At 32.9% G+C, this 18,545-nt stretch overlaps 3 protein-coding genes and 1 non-coding gene across 4 annotated transcripts; 2 read left to right on the forward strand and 2 right to left on the reverse strand.

Moving 5' to 3' along the window:
* Positions 1-166: 166 nt before the first annotated feature.
* On the reverse strand, positions 167-5,511 carry LOC127902475 (uncharacterized). Its single transcript, XM_052441525.1, has 4 exons — positions 4,433-5,511; positions 3,794-4,375; positions 1,410-3,319; positions 167-679 (listed from the first exon to the last, which is right to left on the reverse strand). Exons 1-4 carry the CDS (start codon positions 5,466-5,468, stop codon positions 176-178), a joined length of 4,032 nt encoding a protein of 1,343 aa, XP_052297485.1. The 5' UTR covers positions 5,469-5,511; the 3' UTR covers positions 167-175.
* Positions 5,512-10,018: 4,507 nt separating this feature from the next.
* LOC127902829 (small nucleolar RNA R71) lies at positions 10,019-10,127 on the reverse strand. Its single transcript, XR_008055467.1, has one exon. It is a non-coding gene; the product is annotated as a small nucleolar RNA R71 (small nucleolar RNA).
* A 5,264-nt stretch (positions 10,128-15,391) lies between these two features.
* On the forward strand, positions 15,392-16,266 carry LOC127902474 (uncharacterized). Its single transcript, XM_052441522.1, has one exon. The coding sequence runs from the start codon at positions 15,481-15,483 to the stop codon at positions 16,033-16,035; it is 555 nt and encodes a 184-aa protein (XP_052297482.1). The 5' UTR covers positions 15,392-15,480; the 3' UTR covers positions 16,036-16,266.
* A 121-nt stretch (positions 16,267-16,387) lies between these two features.
* LOC127902471 (probable cytokinin riboside 5'-monophosphate phosphoribohydrolase LOGL10) lies at positions 16,388-17,219 on the forward strand. The gene has a single exon (XM_052441519.1). It carries the CDS (start codon positions 16,403-16,405, stop codon positions 17,075-17,077), a length of 675 nt encoding a protein of 224 aa, XP_052297479.1. The 5' UTR covers positions 16,388-16,402; the 3' UTR covers positions 17,078-17,219.
* Positions 17,220-18,545: the final 1,326 nt, after the last annotated feature.

Genomic DNA, 18,545 nt, shown 5'->3' on the forward strand with positions numbered 1-18,545 from the left:
TAAAAGAAAACCAAATATTTATTAAATACAAAATCACATCGCTAAATGCAATAATGCAAATGATAAAATAACAGTAAAGTAAAATAACAGTGAAGTGAAAGGATATTTACTGGTAGTTGTGATTGTGGCTCACATCTTCCTCTGGTTTTACGTCCAGTAACGGCTTGAACGCCCTCTATGGGTCGAGGATCGGCTTCCCATCCAGTTTTCTTATAAACTGGCAAACAGGGTCTTTTTGAGTCAGATTCCCAAGACTTAACTGTGCACTTTGTTTTTGGAATAGTATCCACAAATTGTAAATCTCACGTTGCACAATTCCGCTTCGATGCGTCTCAAGAGATCGTAAGATATCATCCAACGATTCTTTACTCATGCCATCTTTAACGAATTTAATTTTATCTTCACGAGTATCAGAAACCATTCCTAAAGATTTACAATCTGGTCGTTTGCAACCAAGTCTCACACAGTTATGACATTTTGAGCCAAGTCGTTTAGCTCTCCTTTTCTTAGCAAACGTACTTTTACCAAAACCAGGCATGTAAGAAACAAATTGACCAGAAAACTCACCTGCTAATCGGACCTTTGCTTCAATTAACCAACGAATGTCAGAAGGAATGCCATTGATCATTAACAAACGCAGTCGTTCACAACGAGCTTTGTAAATTTTCCTGAGGGCATTCTGAGGGAGAGAGGGAAAATGCTTATGGAGTTTATGTTGTATTTCTTCCATGTATGATTTTGGGGTTTCAGTTATTGTGGGAAACTGAAGATACCGACTTAAGAAGTCACGGAGTACCGTTATCCGCCATTTATACGGTAAAATAAATCAAAACACACCAAAATCAAATCTGCAAAATCAAATCAAGCGTGAAAGCGAGCAAAAAGAAGCACACAATATAAAAGGAAAATGAACTTACATTCGTCCTCTCATTGAGTTAACCTCAAGCTCCATTTGAAATTCATATATGCCACTCTCTACTGTTCTGAGTTGTCCCTCTAGATCCTCAACATAGGAGACGAATTCTGGTGGTTGCAGATCCCAAAGTGGATGTGATTTACAGCTTTGTATCAGGCCTCTTAAGTGAAATTTTATACGCCGAAATCTTTTAAGATGTGCGAACAGGTATTTTCTCATTGAGGTGCTCATGATGTAAAATGAAAATTGATGAGAGAATGTACAACTGTCAAACAAACAGGCTTACACAAGAAAAACAATGTTAAAAAAAACTATGTACAGTGCATCAATCTAAGGAAAAAAAAAAAGTCAAACAATGAAACGGTAAAATAATAGTAAAACAAAAAAAATCATTAAAAACTTAATCAAGAACTGGTGGGTCATCCAAATTAATTTCGGTGTCCTCGTCACGTGGGTGATGTTCCAGATATGGTTTTAATCTTTGACCATTAACTTTAAATGTGACACCATTATTTGGATTCTCAATTTCTATGGCCCCATATGAATATACATTTTTTACAACAAATGGGCCACTCCATTTTGACTTTAACTTTCCTGGAAATAAATGAAGACGAGAATTATAAAGCAACACTTTTTGACCAATCTCAAATGTTTTTCGAAAAATTCTTTTATCATGAAATGCTTTTGTTCTTGCCTTAATAATTCTTGAATTTTCATATGCATCATTCCTTAATTCCTCAAGTTCATTCAATTGCAATTTTCGCACATTACCAGCATCAACCAAATTTGAATTAAAAGCTTTAATAGCCCAAAGTGATTTATGTTCAAGTTCAACAGGTAAATGACAAGGTTTACCATAAATTAACCGATAGGGTGACATTCCTAATGATGTTTTAAATGCAGTGCGGTAAGCCCAAAGTGCATCATTAAGTCTAAGAGACCAATCTTTTCGGTTTGGGTTAACCGTTTTTTCCAAAATTTGTTTTATCTCCCTATTTGCTAATTCAACTTGACCATTTGTTTGAGGATGATAAGGGGTAGCAATTTTATGTGTAATTCCATATTTCTTCATTAAAGACTCAAATGACTTATTACAAAAATGCTTACCTCCATCACTGATAATGGCTCGAGGGATTCCAAATCGACTTAAAATGTTTTCTCTTAAAAATTTAATCACAGTTTTACTGTCATTATTTCGACAAGAAATTGCTTCAATCCATTTTGAGACATAATCAACTGCAACTAATATATACACAAATCCAAAAGATGATGGAAATGGACCCATGAAATCAATTCCCCAACAGTCAAATATTTCAATTTCAAGTATGGGATTTAAGGGCATCATGTTTCTTTTTGTAATTGATCCCAATTTTTGACATTTTTCACAACTTTTGCAAAATTCATATGTGTCTTTAAACATGGTAGGCCAATAAAATCCACACTGCAAAATTTTAGCAGTAGTTTTTCTTGAAGAAAAGTGACCACCACATGCTTCAGAATGACAAAAATTAATGACACTACTTACCTCATTATCAGGAATACATCGCCGAAAAATTTGATCTGGGCAATATTTGAACAAATAAGGATCATCCCAATAAAATTTCTTTACTTCAACAAAAAATTTCTTCTTCTCTTGAGCATTCCATTGCAAAGGCATTTTACCTGTAACAAGAAAATTAACAATATTAGCATACCATGGCATTGAAGTAACAGAAAATAAAAATTCATCAGGGAAAGAATCATTTATGGGTGTTATATCATTGCAGAATTCGGATGTGAGTCTTGATAGATGATCAGCAACAACATTTTCAGCACCCTTTTTATCTTTGATGGTAAGGTCAAATTCTTGTAGTAACAAAATCCAACGAATTAGTCTCGGTTTGGCATCCTGTTTACTCATCAAATATCTCACAGCAGCATGGTCAGTAAACACAACAGATTTAGAGCCAAGCAAATATGAACGGAATTTGTTTAATGCAAATACCACAGCAAGTAATTCTTTTTCAGTTGTAGAATAATTCATTTGAGCACTATCCAAAGTCTTGCTCGCATAATAAATCACAAAAGGCTTACCATCCCTTCTTTGTCCTAAAACAGCACCAACAGCAAAATCACTTGCATCACACATTAATTCAAATGGCAAAGACCAATCAGGAGATTGCATAATAGGTGCAGATGTTAAAAGACAAATTATTTTTTCAAAAGATTTTTGGCAATCATCATTCCATTCAAACGGTGCATCTTTTAATAAGAGGTTACAAAGTGGTTTAGATATGGCACTAAAGTTTTTTATAAACCTCCTATAAAATCCTGCATGTCCTAAAAAGGATCGCACATCTCTAACTGTTTTTGGTTGTGGCAATTTAGATATGACTTCGATTTTTGCTTTGTCAACTTCAATTCCTTTAATAGAAACAACATGACCCAAAACAATTCCAGAAGTAACCATGTAGTGACATTTTTCCCAATTCAACACGAGTTCTTTTTCAACACATCTTTTTAAAACTTTCTCCAAATTATCAAGGCAATCATAAAAAGAATTCCCAAACACAGTCAAATCATCCATAAAGACCTCTAAACAATGTTCAACCATATCACAAAAAATGCTTAACATACATCTTTGAAATGTTGCAGGAGCATTACAAAGCCCGAATGGCATTCTTTTAAATGCAAATGTTCCAAAAGGACATGTGAATGTGGTCTTTTCTTGGTCCTCAAGTGCTATAGGAATTTGATAATAACCTGAATATCCATCTAAAAAACAATAGTAGGGATGTCCTGCTACTCTTTCTAAGATTTGGTCAAGGAATGGTAATGGAAAATGATCTTTTCTAGTGGCTTCATTTAATTTTCTATAATCAATGCACATGCGCCAACTAGATGTAATTCGTGTTGGAATTAATTCACCTTTTTCATTTTTAACAACAGTGATTCCAGATTTTTTAGGCACTACTTGTGTAGGACTTACCCACTTACTATCAGAAATAGGGTAGATAATTCCCACATCAAGTAATTTAAGGACTTCTGTTTTGACTACCTCTTTCATGTGTGGGTTTAATCTTCTTTGAGGTTGTTGACATATTTTAGCATTTTCTTCTAAATTAATTCTATGTGTGCAGATTAAGGGATTAATGCCTTTAATGTCATTTAAAGTCCATCCTATTGCATTTTTATGCTTTTTAAGAACAGTTAGTAACTTACCTTCTTGGTCGCTTGTTAAAGTAGAAGAAATCACAACAGGATAAGTTTGTTCTTCTCCAAGAAAAGCATATTTCAATCCTTCAGGCAAAGGTTTCAATTCCATTTTAGGTGCTTCTTGTTGTTCTGTCTTTTCAATACTTCCAAGCTCCTCAAATTTTGGCTCGTCATCATAATTTTGCGAAGTCTGCATAGAATCAAGCAACGAATTTATATTAGAAATATCAAGTTTAAGTTGCTTATTTGACTCAATTGAATTAACTAAACAAACATTAGAAAGTTCAGAAAAATCCCCTTTTTGAATATTTTCCTCGATACAAGATTCAAACAATTCCTTTTGTTCATCAGTATCATCTTCATTCTCATTTTCTTCATTAGGTTGCCTGCACATGTTGAAAACATTCAATTCCAAAGTCATATTCCCAAAGGATAAATTCATTAAACCATTCCTACAATTAATCAAAGCATTAGCAGTTGCTAAAAATGGTCGACCTAAAATTACAGGAATTGGTTTGTAATTATTCACAACAGGTTCAGTTTCCAAGACAATAAAATCCACAGGATAAATAAATTTATCAACTTGTACTAAAACATCTTCCACTATTCCTTTTGGTACTTTAACTGATCTATCGGCAAGCAAAAGTGTAGTTGAAGTTGATTTTAACTCACCAAGATTAAGTTGAAGATAAACTGAATATGGAAGCAAATTAACACTAGCACCAAGATCTAGTAAAGCATGCTCAATTCTGTGGTTACCAATAATACAAGAAATGGTAGGACAACCAGGATCTTTATATTTCAACTTATTATTAGTAGACAGAATTGTACTTACCTGTTCGGCCATGAAAGCACTCTTTCTTACCTTCAATTTCCTCTTAACAGTGCACAAGTCCTTTAAAAATTTGGCATATGAAGGAACCTGCTTGATTGCATCTAATAGAGGAATGTTAACTTTCACTTGCTTAAAGATTTCATAAATTTCAGAAGAGTGGTTTGATTTCTTTGGTTTATTCAATGCATGCGGAAATGGTGGTTCAGGTGGAACACTAGTTATTTCTTCACTAGGTGTAAGTTCATTTAGTCCTTCCTTACCCTTTGAATTTTCATCATTTTCATAAGGTTCAGGCATAGGTCTATCAACAACCTTACCACTACGAAGAGTTATAACTGACTTGACTTGGTCTGTGGGTGGATTTTGTTGAATTTTAGGATTTGGTTGTGGTTGGGCTGGAAATTTTCCTTTTTCTTGAATGGTGAGTGCAGAAGCAATTTTAGCAAGAGTATCTTTCAAATCAGAAAAAGTTTGTGCATTTTGATTGTTAATAACATCTTGCTTTCTGATGAATGAATGCATTGTGTCCTCCAGATTTTTCCAAGGTGGTGGAACATATGGTGCATAAGGCATGGTGAAATGGTATTTTGACTTATTGTAGACAAATTAAATTTTGGCACAATAAATACTTAATCCATCATAAAATTAAAGGGAAAATAATAATAATTTGTATAATTAATCTTTTGAGTAATAAATCTAAAACAAATTGGCAAAAAGAATTTATTAAGTTTTATTTATTTCTAAGAGTGGATCCATAACCCTAACTAGTTCAATTCCATAGTTTCATTTAAATTAAGTTGTTTATATTCAAGTTTTAATTTCAATTTTTAGATAAAATAAAATAAACTAATTAAATCTTTTCTCTGTGGATCGACCTCGGACTCACCGAGTTATAATACGACAAGACACTCTTATACTTGGGAGTTAAAATTTACTTTTAAGTTGTGTCAAGTTTTTGGCGCCGTTGCCGGGGAAAAGTTTTTTATTTGGTTTGTTTTTCCGTTTTTATTTTTCTCTTATATGTAAAATTTCGTTTGCCCCCTTTTCCTTTTCTTAAATTCTCTTTTGTCCCCATATCTTTCATTAATATTTTAAAAGGCAAAAACGTAAATTTTATGTTGGTCAAAAAGTGTCTTGTTGTTATAATTAAATAACAAAAATGGTGGTTGAACCCACCAATTAAAAAAATAAAAAATGCAAAATTAAATAAATACTGAAAATTAAATAACTGAAAATAAAAGTTAAGGGTTAGTAGTTAGTTTGGTGGTTAAACCCACCAATAAAGCAAAAAAAAAATAATAATAATAATAGATCCACAGACTGTTGCACTGAATTGGTCGACTAATGACGGTAACGGTAACAGTAGCAGTAATAAGAAGTGCGATTTAGATTTAACTCTCCGTTTGTAAATATTTTCTGTTGTAGTGTTCATGTGATGTCTTCTACACTCTTTCTCTTTCCTTTTAAAACATTGAGGACAATGTCTTTTTCAGGTTGGGGGGAGGGAATAGTTGATAATTGTGGAATGTCTTAGTCCTGGTTATGTTTTTAAAAAAAAAAAAAAAAACAAAAAACAAAAAAAAAAAATTTTTTTTTCTGTAAAGACTAACTTAGGACAAATTTGAGTCGAAGATGGCAGGATATAGAGAATGTAGTCTCTCTAGAAACGCATCTTCTTAATCTTAAGGGTGTTGTTAAAAAAAAAATTGACTCTTTCTTCATCTTTGTTATTTGCTTTTAAGCTTCTGCATCAAGTTCAGGTGAGATCTCTTCTTCTTCTTCTTTTATTATTCTCTTTTATTTTTATTTTTTTGCATATCTGTAAAATTATAAAATGTTAAGATAATGTTTAGATTAGGTTGTGGGGTGGGGATAATTGACGTATATTTTAAATATGTGTGTTGTTTTTCTCTTTTCTCTTTTCTTTTCTTTGTTAAAAAAAACCAAAAAAAAAAATTTTGTTTTTTGTCTAGGATGGCCGTGTAAAGAGTCACGACTTTTGAGACGCATCCTAATAGTCTTGTTGTATTATATTTTGATTTTGAGATTCATAGTAAGTTGTTTTTGTTCCCTTTTCTTTGAATTACTCAAATTTGTGAACTCTCCACTTGGTTATTAAGTTATTTAATTGTTTACTCATTTAACAGGTATTATTGAATCATTCTTCACACACACACTATGACACATACTAGTGGGTTATAAGTTAAAGTTTTACAGTATTTAGTTCTTTTGATTTATTAGGAATAGTATCTAAGGTAGTAGAAAGTGTATATTTCCAAAAACAAAAAAACAAAAAAAAACAAAAAAAAAAAAAATCAAAAAAAAAAAAGAAGAAGAAAAAATGTTTTTAATTTTGTTATATCTAGAAACCCGAGTAATTAAGTCCGTAGGGGTGTTTCAACACCTAGTGCCCTAAGGTCAACTGGTCTGGGAGTCACTGGCATAAAGCTCGCTACATGGGTAATAGATATATTGTTTGTTTATTAGAAACCCGAGTAATTAAGTCCGTAGGGGTGCTTCAACACCTAGTGCCCTAAGGCCAACTGGTCTGGGAGTCATTGACCTAAAGCTCGCTACACGGGTTAGAAATGTAATATAAAAAAAAAAAAAATGTGTGAATAATCTATTGCCTAAAGATATAATTTCTAATGAATTTTAGAACGAAAATGTTGTTTTTCTTTTAATGAAGCCCCATAAGTATTGTGTTAATTACTTGAGCACAAAAGAAGGTTTGATGATATTCTGGATAATGAGTGAACATCAATGTGGTAAAGGAATTTGGGAGAGTTCATTTATTTGGTAATTTAGAGGATAGATGAACAACTATTAACTTGCATGTGAATTTTATAAATCTTAATATAACGCTTTAATTGCTAGAGGGCTAGCAATAAGCTGGTTGGGGGGTGTGATTAGTATTAAAAATTGTTTAATTATCAAGCGATAATTAAACATAAAATATTAATTATTAATTTTAAACTCGGTGAGTCCGAGATATGGGGACAAAAGAGAAAAACAAAAGAGAATTTTTTTTTTTGCTTTATTGGTGGGTTTAACCACCAAACTAACTACTAACCCTTAACTTTTATTTTCAGTTATTTAATTTTCAGTATTTATTTAATTTTGCATTTTTTATTTTTTTAATTGGTGGGTTCAACCACCATTTTTGTTATTTAATTATAACAACAAGACACTTTTTGACCAACATAAAATTTACGTTTTTGCCTTTTAAAATATTAATGAAAGATATGGGGACAAAAGAGAATTTAAGAAAAGGAAAAGGGGGCAAACGAAATTTTACATATAAGAGAAAAATAAAAACGGAAAAACAAACCAAATAAAAAACTTTTCCCCGGCAACGGCGCCAAAAACTTGACACAACTTAAAAGTAAATTTTAACTCCCAAGTATAAGAGTGTCTTGTTGTATTATAACTCAGTGAGTCCGAGGTCGATCCACAGAGAAAAGATTTAATTAGTTTATTTTATTTTATCTAAAAATTGAAATTAAAACTTGAATATAAACAACTTAATTTAAATGAAACTATGGAATTGAACTAGTTAGGGTTATGGATCCACTCTTAGAAATAAATAAAACTTAATAAATTCTTTTTGCCAATTTGTTTTAGATTTATTACTCAAAAGATTAATTATACAAATTATTATTATTTTCCCTTTAATTTTATGATGGATTAAGTATTTATTGTGCCAAAATTTAATTTGTCTACAATAAGTCAAAACCGCTAGTGTGCATGTCTGGCCCACCAATTGGAGAAGAATTAGTGGTATCAAGTATGCAAGAGAGAATATCTGAAATGATGAATCATGCTGATGCTTTTATTTTCTTGCCAGGAGATCTTGCAACTTTTGAGGCACTAATTACATTTGCATCTTGGGCCCACTAAGGGCATCATGTTTCTTTTTGTAATTGATCCCAATTTTTGACATTTTTCACAACTTTTGGAAGTTGTAAAAATCCTGAAGATGCACTAGATTACCTTGACCAATTAGCTGAAAATGCACAACATTGGGATACTGTTGGAACTTTTGAATTGACAAATAAGCAACAATCATCTCCATCTAGTGGAGGAATCCATAACCTTAGGGAAGATCATGATTTACAAGCAACAGCTGCCTGAACGAACTCTTTGTACTTTTCATAGTGAAACCCAGAAAGCACACAAATATTTTTGAATTGTTTGCTCGAAGATGATGCCATTGGACTAATTTTTCAAAAACAAGTTGTGAGTGTTTGAAAAATGAGCTCATATTTAAAGATCTTGGTAACATAAATAATGAGAAACAACTGTAAATGGGTTGGCAATATTTGTCAAATGACGAGCAAAGCTCGTGGCTCAATAATTCAAAAACAAACAGTAAAAAGAAAGTAATGATTAGAAAAAGCAAACAGTAAAAGAAAACCAAATATTTATTAAATACAAAATCACATCGCTAAATGCAATAATGCAAATGATAAAATAACAGTAAAGTAAAATAACAGTGAAGTGAAAGGATATTTACTGGTAGTTGTGATTGTGGCTCACATCTTCCTCTGGTTTTACGTCCGTTGATGCTGGTAATGTGCGAAAATTGCAATTGAATGAACTTGAGGAATTAAGGAATGATGCATATGAAAATCAAGGCGAAAACGTTTTGGGCGAACCTAATCCTCAAATTGATCAGGGAGACAACCAATCTCAACATGGGCATGATCAGAATCAACCAAGGACTCTGAGAGACTACATGAATCCAACCAGAACCGGAGCACCGTCGTGTATAGTATTTCCTCCAGAAGCATCTCGATTCAATTTTAAACCAGGTATTATCCAACTTTTACCAACATTTCATGGTTTAGAATCTGAGAATCCGTACTTGCATCTAAGAGATTTTGAGGAAGTTTGTAATACATACACGGACCAAAATTGTAGCATGAACATAATTAGATTAAAGCTTTTTCCTTTTTCATTAAAAGATAAAGCTAAAACTTGGCTACAAAACCTTAGATCTGGATCAGTAAGAACTTGGAATAACATGCAAGAACAGTTTTTGAAAAAATTCTTTCCACCTCATAGAACAAATTCTTTTAAAAGGCAAATCACTTCTTTCACTCAAAAAAATGGAGAAACATTATACCAATGTTGGGATAGGTTTAAAGAGTTGCTTAACATATGCCCACATCATGGTTTTGAAACTTGGCGATTGGTCACTTATTTCTACGAAGGCTTAATACCCCAAAGTAGACAGGTTGTTGAAATGATGTGTAATGGTGAATTTAGGGATAAAAATCCTGAAGATGCACTAGATTACCTTGACCAATTAGCTGAAAATGCACAACATTGGGATACTGTTGGAACTTTTGAATTGACAAATAAGCAACAATCATCTCCATCTAGTGGAGGAATCCATAACCTTAGGGAAGATCATGATTTACAAGCAAAATTTGCATCCCTAGTTAGGAAAGTTGAAGCTTTGGAGCATAAAAAGAGTGATCAAGTAAAATCTGTTCAAGAAATTGCATGTAACATATGTAATTCGAATGATCATTTCACTCAAGAGTGTCCCACTTTGCCTGCACTTAAAGAATGTCTAAATGATCAAGCTAATGTTATTAACACTTTCAATAAACCAAACCCATATTCACAGACTTATAATCCTGGTTGGAAAAATCATCCGAATTTCAGTTGGAGGAATAATAATAATGTACAATCTTCACAAGCACCACCTCCACAAAATTTTCAAAATCCTCAGCCTTATGCACCATATGTTCCACCACCTTGGAAAAATCTGGAGGACACAATGCATTCATTCATCAGAAAGCAAGATGTTATTAACAATCAAAATGCACAAACTTTTTCTGATTTGAAAGATACTCTTGCTAAAATTGCTTCTGCACTCACCATTCAAGAAAAAGGAAAATTTCCAGCCCAACCACAACCAAATCCTAAAATTCAACAAAATCCACCCACAGACCAAGTCAAGTCAGTTATAACTCTTCGTAGTGGTAAGGTTGTTGATAGACCTATGCCTGAACCTTATGAAAATGATGAAAATTCAAAGGGTAAGGAAGGACTAAATGAACTTACACCTAGTGAAGAAATAACTAGTGTTCCACCTGAACCACCATTTCCGCATGCATTGAATAAACCAAAGAAATCAAACCACTCTTCTGAAATTTATGAAATCTTTAAGCAAGTGAAAGTTAACATTCCTCTATTAGATGCAATCAAGCAGGTTCCTTCATATGCCAAATTTTTAAAGGACTTGTGCACTGTTAAGAGGAAATTGAAGGTAAGAAAGAGTGCTTTCATGGCCGAACAGGTAAGTACAATTCTGTCTACTAATAATAAGTTGAAATATAAAGATCCTGGTTGTCCTACCATTTCTTGTATTATTGGTAACCACAGAATTGAGCATGCTTTACTAGATCTTGGTGCTAGTGTTAATTTGCTTCCATATTCAGTTTATCTTCAACTTAATCTTGGTGAGTTAAAATCAACTTCAACTACACTTTTGCTTGCCGATAGATCAGTTAAAGTACCAAAAGGAATAGTGGAAGATGTTTTAGTACAAGTTGATAAATTTATTTATCCTGTGGATTTTATTGTCTTGGAAACTGAACCTGTTGTGAATAATTACAAACCAATTCCTGTAATTTTAGGTCGACCATTTTTAGCAACTGCTAATGCTTTGATTAATTGTAGGAATGGTTTAATGAATTTATCCTTTGGGAATATGACTTTGGAATTGAATGTTTTCAACATGTGCAGGCAACCTAATGAAGAAAATGAGAATGAAGATGATACTGATGAACAAAAGGAATTGTTTGAATCTTGTATCGAGGAAAATATTCAAAAAGGGGATTTTTCTGAACTTTCTAATGTTTGTTTAGTTAATTCAATTGAGTCAAATAAGCAACTTAAACTTGATATTTCTAATATAAATTCGTTGCTTGATTCTATGCAGACTTCGCAAAATTATGATGACGAGCCAAAATTTGAGGAGCTTGGAAGTATTGAAAAGACAGAACAACAAGAAGCACCTAAAATGGAATTGAAACCTTTGCCTGAAGGATTGAAATATGCTTTTCTTGGAGAAGAACAAACTTATCCTGTTGTGATTTCTTCTACTTTAACAAGCGACCAAGAAGGTAAGTTACTAACTGTTCTTAAAAAGCATAAAAATGCAATAGGATGGACTTTAAATGACATTAAAGGCATTAATCCCTTAATCTGCACACATAGAATTAATTTGGAAGAAAATGCTAAAATATGTCAACAACCTCAAAGAAGATTAAACCCACACATGAAAGAGGTAGTCAAAACAGAAGTCCTTAAATTACTTGATGTGGGAATTATCTACCCTATTTCTGATAGTAAGTGGGTAAGTCCTACACAAGTAGTGCCTAAAAAATCTGGAATCACTGTTGTTAAAAATGAAAAAGGTGAATTAATTCCAACACGAATTACATCTAGTTGGCGCATGTGCATTGATTATAGAAAATTAAATGAAGCCACTAGAAAAGATCATTTTCCATTACCATTCCTTGACCAAATCTTAGAAAGAGTAGCAGGACATCCCTACTATTGTTTTTTAGATGGATATTCAGGTTATTATCAAATTCCTATAGCACTTGAGGACCAAGAAAAGACCACATTCACATGTCCTTTTGGAACATTTGCATTTAAAAGAATGCCATTCGGGCTTTGTAATGCTCCTGCAACATTTCAAAGATGTATGTTAAGCATTTTTTGTGATATGGTTGAACATTGTTTAGAGGTCTTTATGGATGATTTGACTGTGTTTGGGAATTCTTTTTATGATTGCCTTGATAATTTGGAGAAAGTTTTAAAAAGATGTGTTGAAAAAGAACTCGTGTTGAATTGGGAAAAATGTCACTACATGGTTACTTCTAGAATTGTTTTGGGTCATGTTGTTTCTATTAAAGGAATTGAAGTTGACAAAGCAAAAATCGAAGTCATATCTAAATTGCCACAACCAAAAACAGTTAGAGATGTGCGATCCTTTTTAGGACATGCAGGATTTTATAGGAGGTTTATAAAAAACTTTAGTGCCATATCTAAACCACTTTGTAACCTCTTATTAAAAGATGCACCGTTTGAATGGAATGATGATTGCCAAAAATCTTTTGAAAAAATAATTTGTCTTTTAACATCTGCACCTATTATGCAATCTCCTGATTGGTCTTTGCCATTTGAATTAATGTGTGATGCAAGTGATTTTGCTGTTGGTGCTGTTTTAGGACAAAGAAGGGATGGTAAGCCTTTTGTGATTTATTATGCGAGCAAGACTTTGGATAGTGCTCAAATGAATTATTCTACAACTGAAAAAGAATTACTTGCTGTGGTATTTGCATTAAACAAATTCCGTTCATATTTGCTTGGCTCTAAATCTGTTGTGTTTACTGACCATGCTGCTGTGAGATATTTGATGAGTAAACAGGATGCCAAACCGAGACTAATTCGTTGGATTTTGTTACTACAAGAATTTGACCTTACCATCAAAGATAAAAAGGGTGCTGAAAATGTTGTTGCTGATCATCTATCAAGACTCACATCCGAATTCTGCAATGATATAACACCCATAAATGATTCTTTCCCTGATGAATTTTTATTTTCTGTTACTTCAATGCCATGGTATGCTAATATTGTTAATTTTCTTGTTACAGGTAAAATGCCTTTGCAATGGAATGCTCAAGAGAAGAAGAAATTTTTTGTTGAAGTAAAGAAATTTTATTGGGATGATCCTTATTTGTTCAAATATTGCCCAGATCAAATTTTTCGGCGATGTATTCCTGATAATGAGGTAAGTAGTGTCATTAATTTTTGTCATTCTGAAGCATGTGGTGGTCACTTTTCTTCAAGAAAAACTACTGCTAAAATTTTGCAGTGTGGATTTTATTGGCCTACCATGTTTAAAGACACATATGAATTTTGCAAAAGTTGTGAAAAATGTCAAAAATTGGGATCAATTACAAAAAGAAACATGATGCCCTTAAATCCCATACTTGAAATTGAAATATTTGACTGTTGGGGAATTGATTTCATGGGTCCATTTCCATCATCTTTTGGATTTGTGTATATATTAGTTGCAGTTGATTATGTCTCAAAATGGATTGAAGCAATTTCTTGTCGAAATAATGACAGTAAAACTGTGATTAAATTTTTAAGAGAAAACATTTTAAGTCGATTTGGAATCCCTCGAGCCATTATCAGTGATGGAGGTAAGCATTTTTGTAATAAGTCATTTGAGTCTTTAATGAAGAAATATGGAATTACACATAAAATTGCTACCCCTTATCATCCTCAAACAAATGGTCAAGTTGAATTAGCAAATAGGGAGATAAAACAAATTTTGGAAAAAACGGTTAACCCAAACCGAAAAGATTGGTCTCTTAGACTTAATGATGCACTTTGGGCTTACCGCACTGCATTTAAAACATCATTAGGAATGTCACCCTATCGGTTAATTTATGGTAAACCTTGTCATTTACCTGTTGAACTTGAACATAAATCACTTTGGGCTATTAAAGCTTTTAATTCAAATTTGGTTGATGCTGGTAATGTGCGAAAATTGCAATTGAATGAACTTGAGGAATTAAGGAATGATGCATATGAAAATTCAAGAATTATTAAGGCAAGAACAAAAGCATTTCATGATAAAAGAATTTTTCGAAAAACATTTGAGATTGGTCAAAAAGTGTTGCTTTATAATTCTCGTCTTCATTTATTTCCAGGAAAGTTAAAGTCAAAATGGAGTGGCCCATTTGTTGTAAAAAATGTATATTCATATGGGGCCATAGAAATTGAGAATCCAAATAATGGTGTCACATTTAAAGTTAATGGTCAAAGATTAAAACCATATCTGGAACATCACCCACGTGACGAGGACACCGAAATTAATTTGGATGACCCACCAGTTCTTGATTAAGTTTTTAATGATTTTTTTTGTTTTACTATTATTTTACCGTTTCATTGTTTGACTTTTTTTTTTTTTTTCCTTAGATTGATGCACTGTACATAGTTTTTTTTTAACATTGTTTTTCTTGTGTAAGCCTGTTTGTTTGACAGTTGTACATTCTCTCATCAATTTTCATTTTACATCATGAGCACCTCAATGAGAAAATACCTGTTCGCACATCTTAAAAGATTTCGGCGTATAAAATTTCACTTAAGAGGCCTGATACAAAGCTGTAAATCACATCCACTTTGGGATCTGCAACCACCAGAATTCGTCTCCTATGTTGAGGATCTAGAGGGACAACTCAGAACAGTAGAGAGTGGCATATATGAATTTCAAATGGAGCTTGAGGTTAACTCAATGAGAGGACGAATGTAAGTTCATTTTCCTTTTATATTGTGTGCTTCTTTTTGCTCGCTTTCACGCTTGATTTGATTTTGCAGATTTGATTTTGGTGTGTTTTGATTTATTTTACCGTATAAATGGCGGATAACGGTACTCCGTGACTTCTTAAGTCGGTATCTTCAGTTTCCCACAATAACTGAAACCCCAAAATCATACATGGAAGAAATACAACATAAACTCCATAAGCATTTTCCCTCTCTCCCTCAGAATGCCCTCAGGAAAATTTACAAAGCTCGTTGTGAACGACTGCGTTTGTTAATGATCAATGGCATTCCTTCTGACATTCGTTGGTTAATTGAAGCAAAGGTCCGATTAGCAGGTGAGTTTTCTGGTCAATTTGTTTCTTACATGCCTGGTTTTGGTAAAAGTACGTTTGCTAAGAAAAGGAGAGCTAAACGACTTGGCTCAAAATGTCATAACTGTGTGAGACTTGGTTGCAAACGACCAGATTGTAAATCTTTAGGAATGGTTTCTGATACTCGTGAAGATAAAATTAAATTCGTTAAAGATGGCATGAGTAAAGAATCGTTGGATGATATCTTACGATCTCTTGAGACGCATCGAAGCGGAATTGTGCAACGTGAGATTTACAATTTGTGGATACTATTCCAAAAACAAAGTGCACAGTTAAGTCTTGGGAATCTGACTCAAAAAGACCCTGTTTGCCAGTTTATAAGAAAACTGGATGGGAAGCCGATCCTCGACCCATAGAGGGCGTTCAAGCCGTTACTGGACGTAAAACCAGAGGAAGATGTGAGCCACAATCACAACTACCAGTAAATATCCTTTCACTTCACTGTTATTTTACTTTACTGTTATTTTATCATTTGCATTATTGCATTTAGCGATGTGATTTTGTATTTAATAAATATTTGGTTTTCTTTTACTGTTTGCTTTTTCTAATCATTACTTTCTTTTTACTGTTTGTTTTTGAATTATTGAGCCACGAGCTTTGCTCGTCATTTGACAAATATTGCCAACCCATTTACAGCTGTTTCTCATTATTTATGTTACCAAGATCTTTAAATATGAGCTCATTTTTCAAACACTCACAACTTGTTTTTGAAAAATTAGTCCAATGGCATCATCTTCGAGCAAACAATTCAAAAATATTTGTGTGCTTTCTGGGTTTCACTATGGAAAGTACAAAGAGTTCGTTCAGGCAGCTGTAGATCTTGGTCGTGTCATAGCAGAGAGGAAACTGCATCTTGTATATGGAGGAGGTGAACGAGGGTTATCAAGACTTGTCTCAGAAGCTGTTTTTACCAGAGGAAGCCAAGTACTCGGCATTATCCCAAAACCCATGAAACCGCTAGTGTGCATGTCTGGCCCACCAATTGGAGAAGAATTAGTGGTATCAAGTATGCAAGAGAGAATATCTGAAATGATGAATCATGCTGATGCTTTTATTTTCTTGCCAGGAGATCTTGCAACTTTTGAGGCACTAATTACATTTGCATCTTGGGCCCACTTGAACATTCATCAAAAACCCATCGGTTTGTTAAATGTTAATAATTTTTATGACGGCTTGCTAACTTTTATTAACCATGCAATAAAGAATCATTTTGTTCCACATTCTGTAAAAAAACTCTTTATCTCTGCTTCTACTGCTAATGAGTTACTTGATCTTTTGCAAGCTTATACACCAGAGCTAGATCCACAGACTGTTGCACTGAATTGGTCGACTAATGACGGTAACGGTAACAGTAGCAGTAATAAGAAGTGCGATTTAGATTTAACTCTCCGTTTGTAAATATTTTCTGTTGTAGTGTTCATGTGATGTCTTCTACACTCTTTCTCTTTCCTTTTAAAACATTGAGGACAATGTCTTTTTCAGGTTGGGGGGAGGGAATAGTTGATAATTGTGGAATGTCTTAGTCCTGGTTATGTGTTTACAAAAAAAAAAAAAAAAACAAAAAACAAAAAAAAAAAATTTTTTTTTTCTGTAAAGACTAACTTAGGACAAATTTGAGTCGAAGATGGCAGGATATAGAGAATGTAGTCTCTCTAGAAACGCATCTTCTTAATCTTAAGGGTGTTGTTAAAAAAAAAATTGACTCTTTCTTCATCTTTGTTATTTGCTTTTAAGCTTCTGCATCAAGTTCAGGTGAGATCTCTTCTTCTTCTTCTTTTATTATTCTCTTTTATTTTTATTTTTTTGCATATCTGTAAAATTATAAAATGTTAAGATAATGTTTAGATTAGGTTGTGGGGTGGGGATAATTGACGTATATTTTAAATATGTGTGTTGTTTTTCTCTTTTCTCTTTTCTTTTCTTTGTTAAAAAAAACCAAAAAAAAAAAATTTTGTTTTTTGTCTAGGATGGCCGTGTAAAGAGTCACGACTTTTGAGACGCATCCTAATAGTCTTGTTGTATTATATTTTGATTTTGAGATTCATAGTAAGTTGTTTTTGTTCCCTTTTCTTTGAATTACTCAAATTTGTGAACTCTCCACTTGGTTATTAAGTTATTTAATTGTTTACTCATTTAACAGGTATTATTGAATCATTCTTCACACACACACTATGACACATACTAGTGGGTTATAAGTTAAAGTTTTACAGCATTTAGTTCTTTTGATTTATTAGGAATAGTATCTAAGGTAGTAGAAAGTGTATATTTCCAAAAACAAAAAAACAAAAAAAAAACCAAAAAAAAAAATCAAAAAAAAAAAAGAAGAAGAAAAAATGTTTTTAATTTTGTTATATCTAGAAACCCGAGTAATTAAGTCCGTAGGGGTGTTTCAACACCTAGTGCCCTAAGGTCAACTGGTCTGGGAGTCACTGGCATAAAGCTCGCTACATGGGTAATAGATATATTGTTTGTTTATTAGAAACCCGAGTAATTAAGTCCGTAGGGGTGCTTCAACACCTAGTGCCCTAAGGCCAACTGGTCTGGGAGTCATTGACCTAAAGCTCGCTACACGGGTTAGAAATGTAATATAAAAAAAAAAAATGTGTGAATAATCTATTGCCTAAAGATATAATTTCTAATGAATTTTAGAACGAAAATGTTGTTTTTCTTTTAATGAAGCCCCATAAGTATTGTGTTAATTACTTGAGCACAAAAGAAGGTTTGATGATATTCTGGATAATGAGTGAACATCAATGTGGTAAAGGAATTTGGGAGAGTTCATTTATTTGGTAATTTAGAGGATAGATGAACAACTATTAACTTGCATGTGAATTTTATAAATCTTAATATAACGCTTTAATTGCTA

Source organism: Citrus sinensis, chromosome 5, assembly GCF_022201045.2.
Source record: "Citrus sinensis cultivar Valencia sweet orange chromosome 5, DVS_A1.0, whole genome shotgun sequence".
Classification (NCBI taxonomy): domain Eukaryota; kingdom Viridiplantae; phylum Streptophyta; class Magnoliopsida; order Sapindales; family Rutaceae; genus Citrus; species Citrus sinensis.

Bases quoted from the DNA above. Each gene is read 5' to 3' on its own strand.
- LOC127902471 (XM_052441519.1), top strand. From the start codon at position 16,403: ATGGCATCATCTTCGAGCAAACAATTCAAAAATATTTGTGTGCTTTCT.
- LOC127902475 (XM_052441525.1), bottom strand. From the start codon at position 5,468: ATGCATTCATTCATCAGAAAGCAAGATGTTATTAACAATCAAAATGCA. The intron at 4,376-4,432 runs GTATCGAGGAAA...ATGTTTGTTTAG, and splicing joins AAAGGAATTGTTTGAATCTT to TTAATTCAATTGAGTCAAAT. The intron at 3,320-3,793 runs GTTGGCGCATGT...TTTCTATTAAAG, and splicing joins TCCAACACGAATTACATCTA to GAATTGAAGTTGACAAAGCA.
- LOC127902474 (XM_052441522.1), top strand. From the start codon at position 15,481: ATGGAAGAAATACAACATAAACTCCATAAGCATTTTCCCTCTCTCCCT.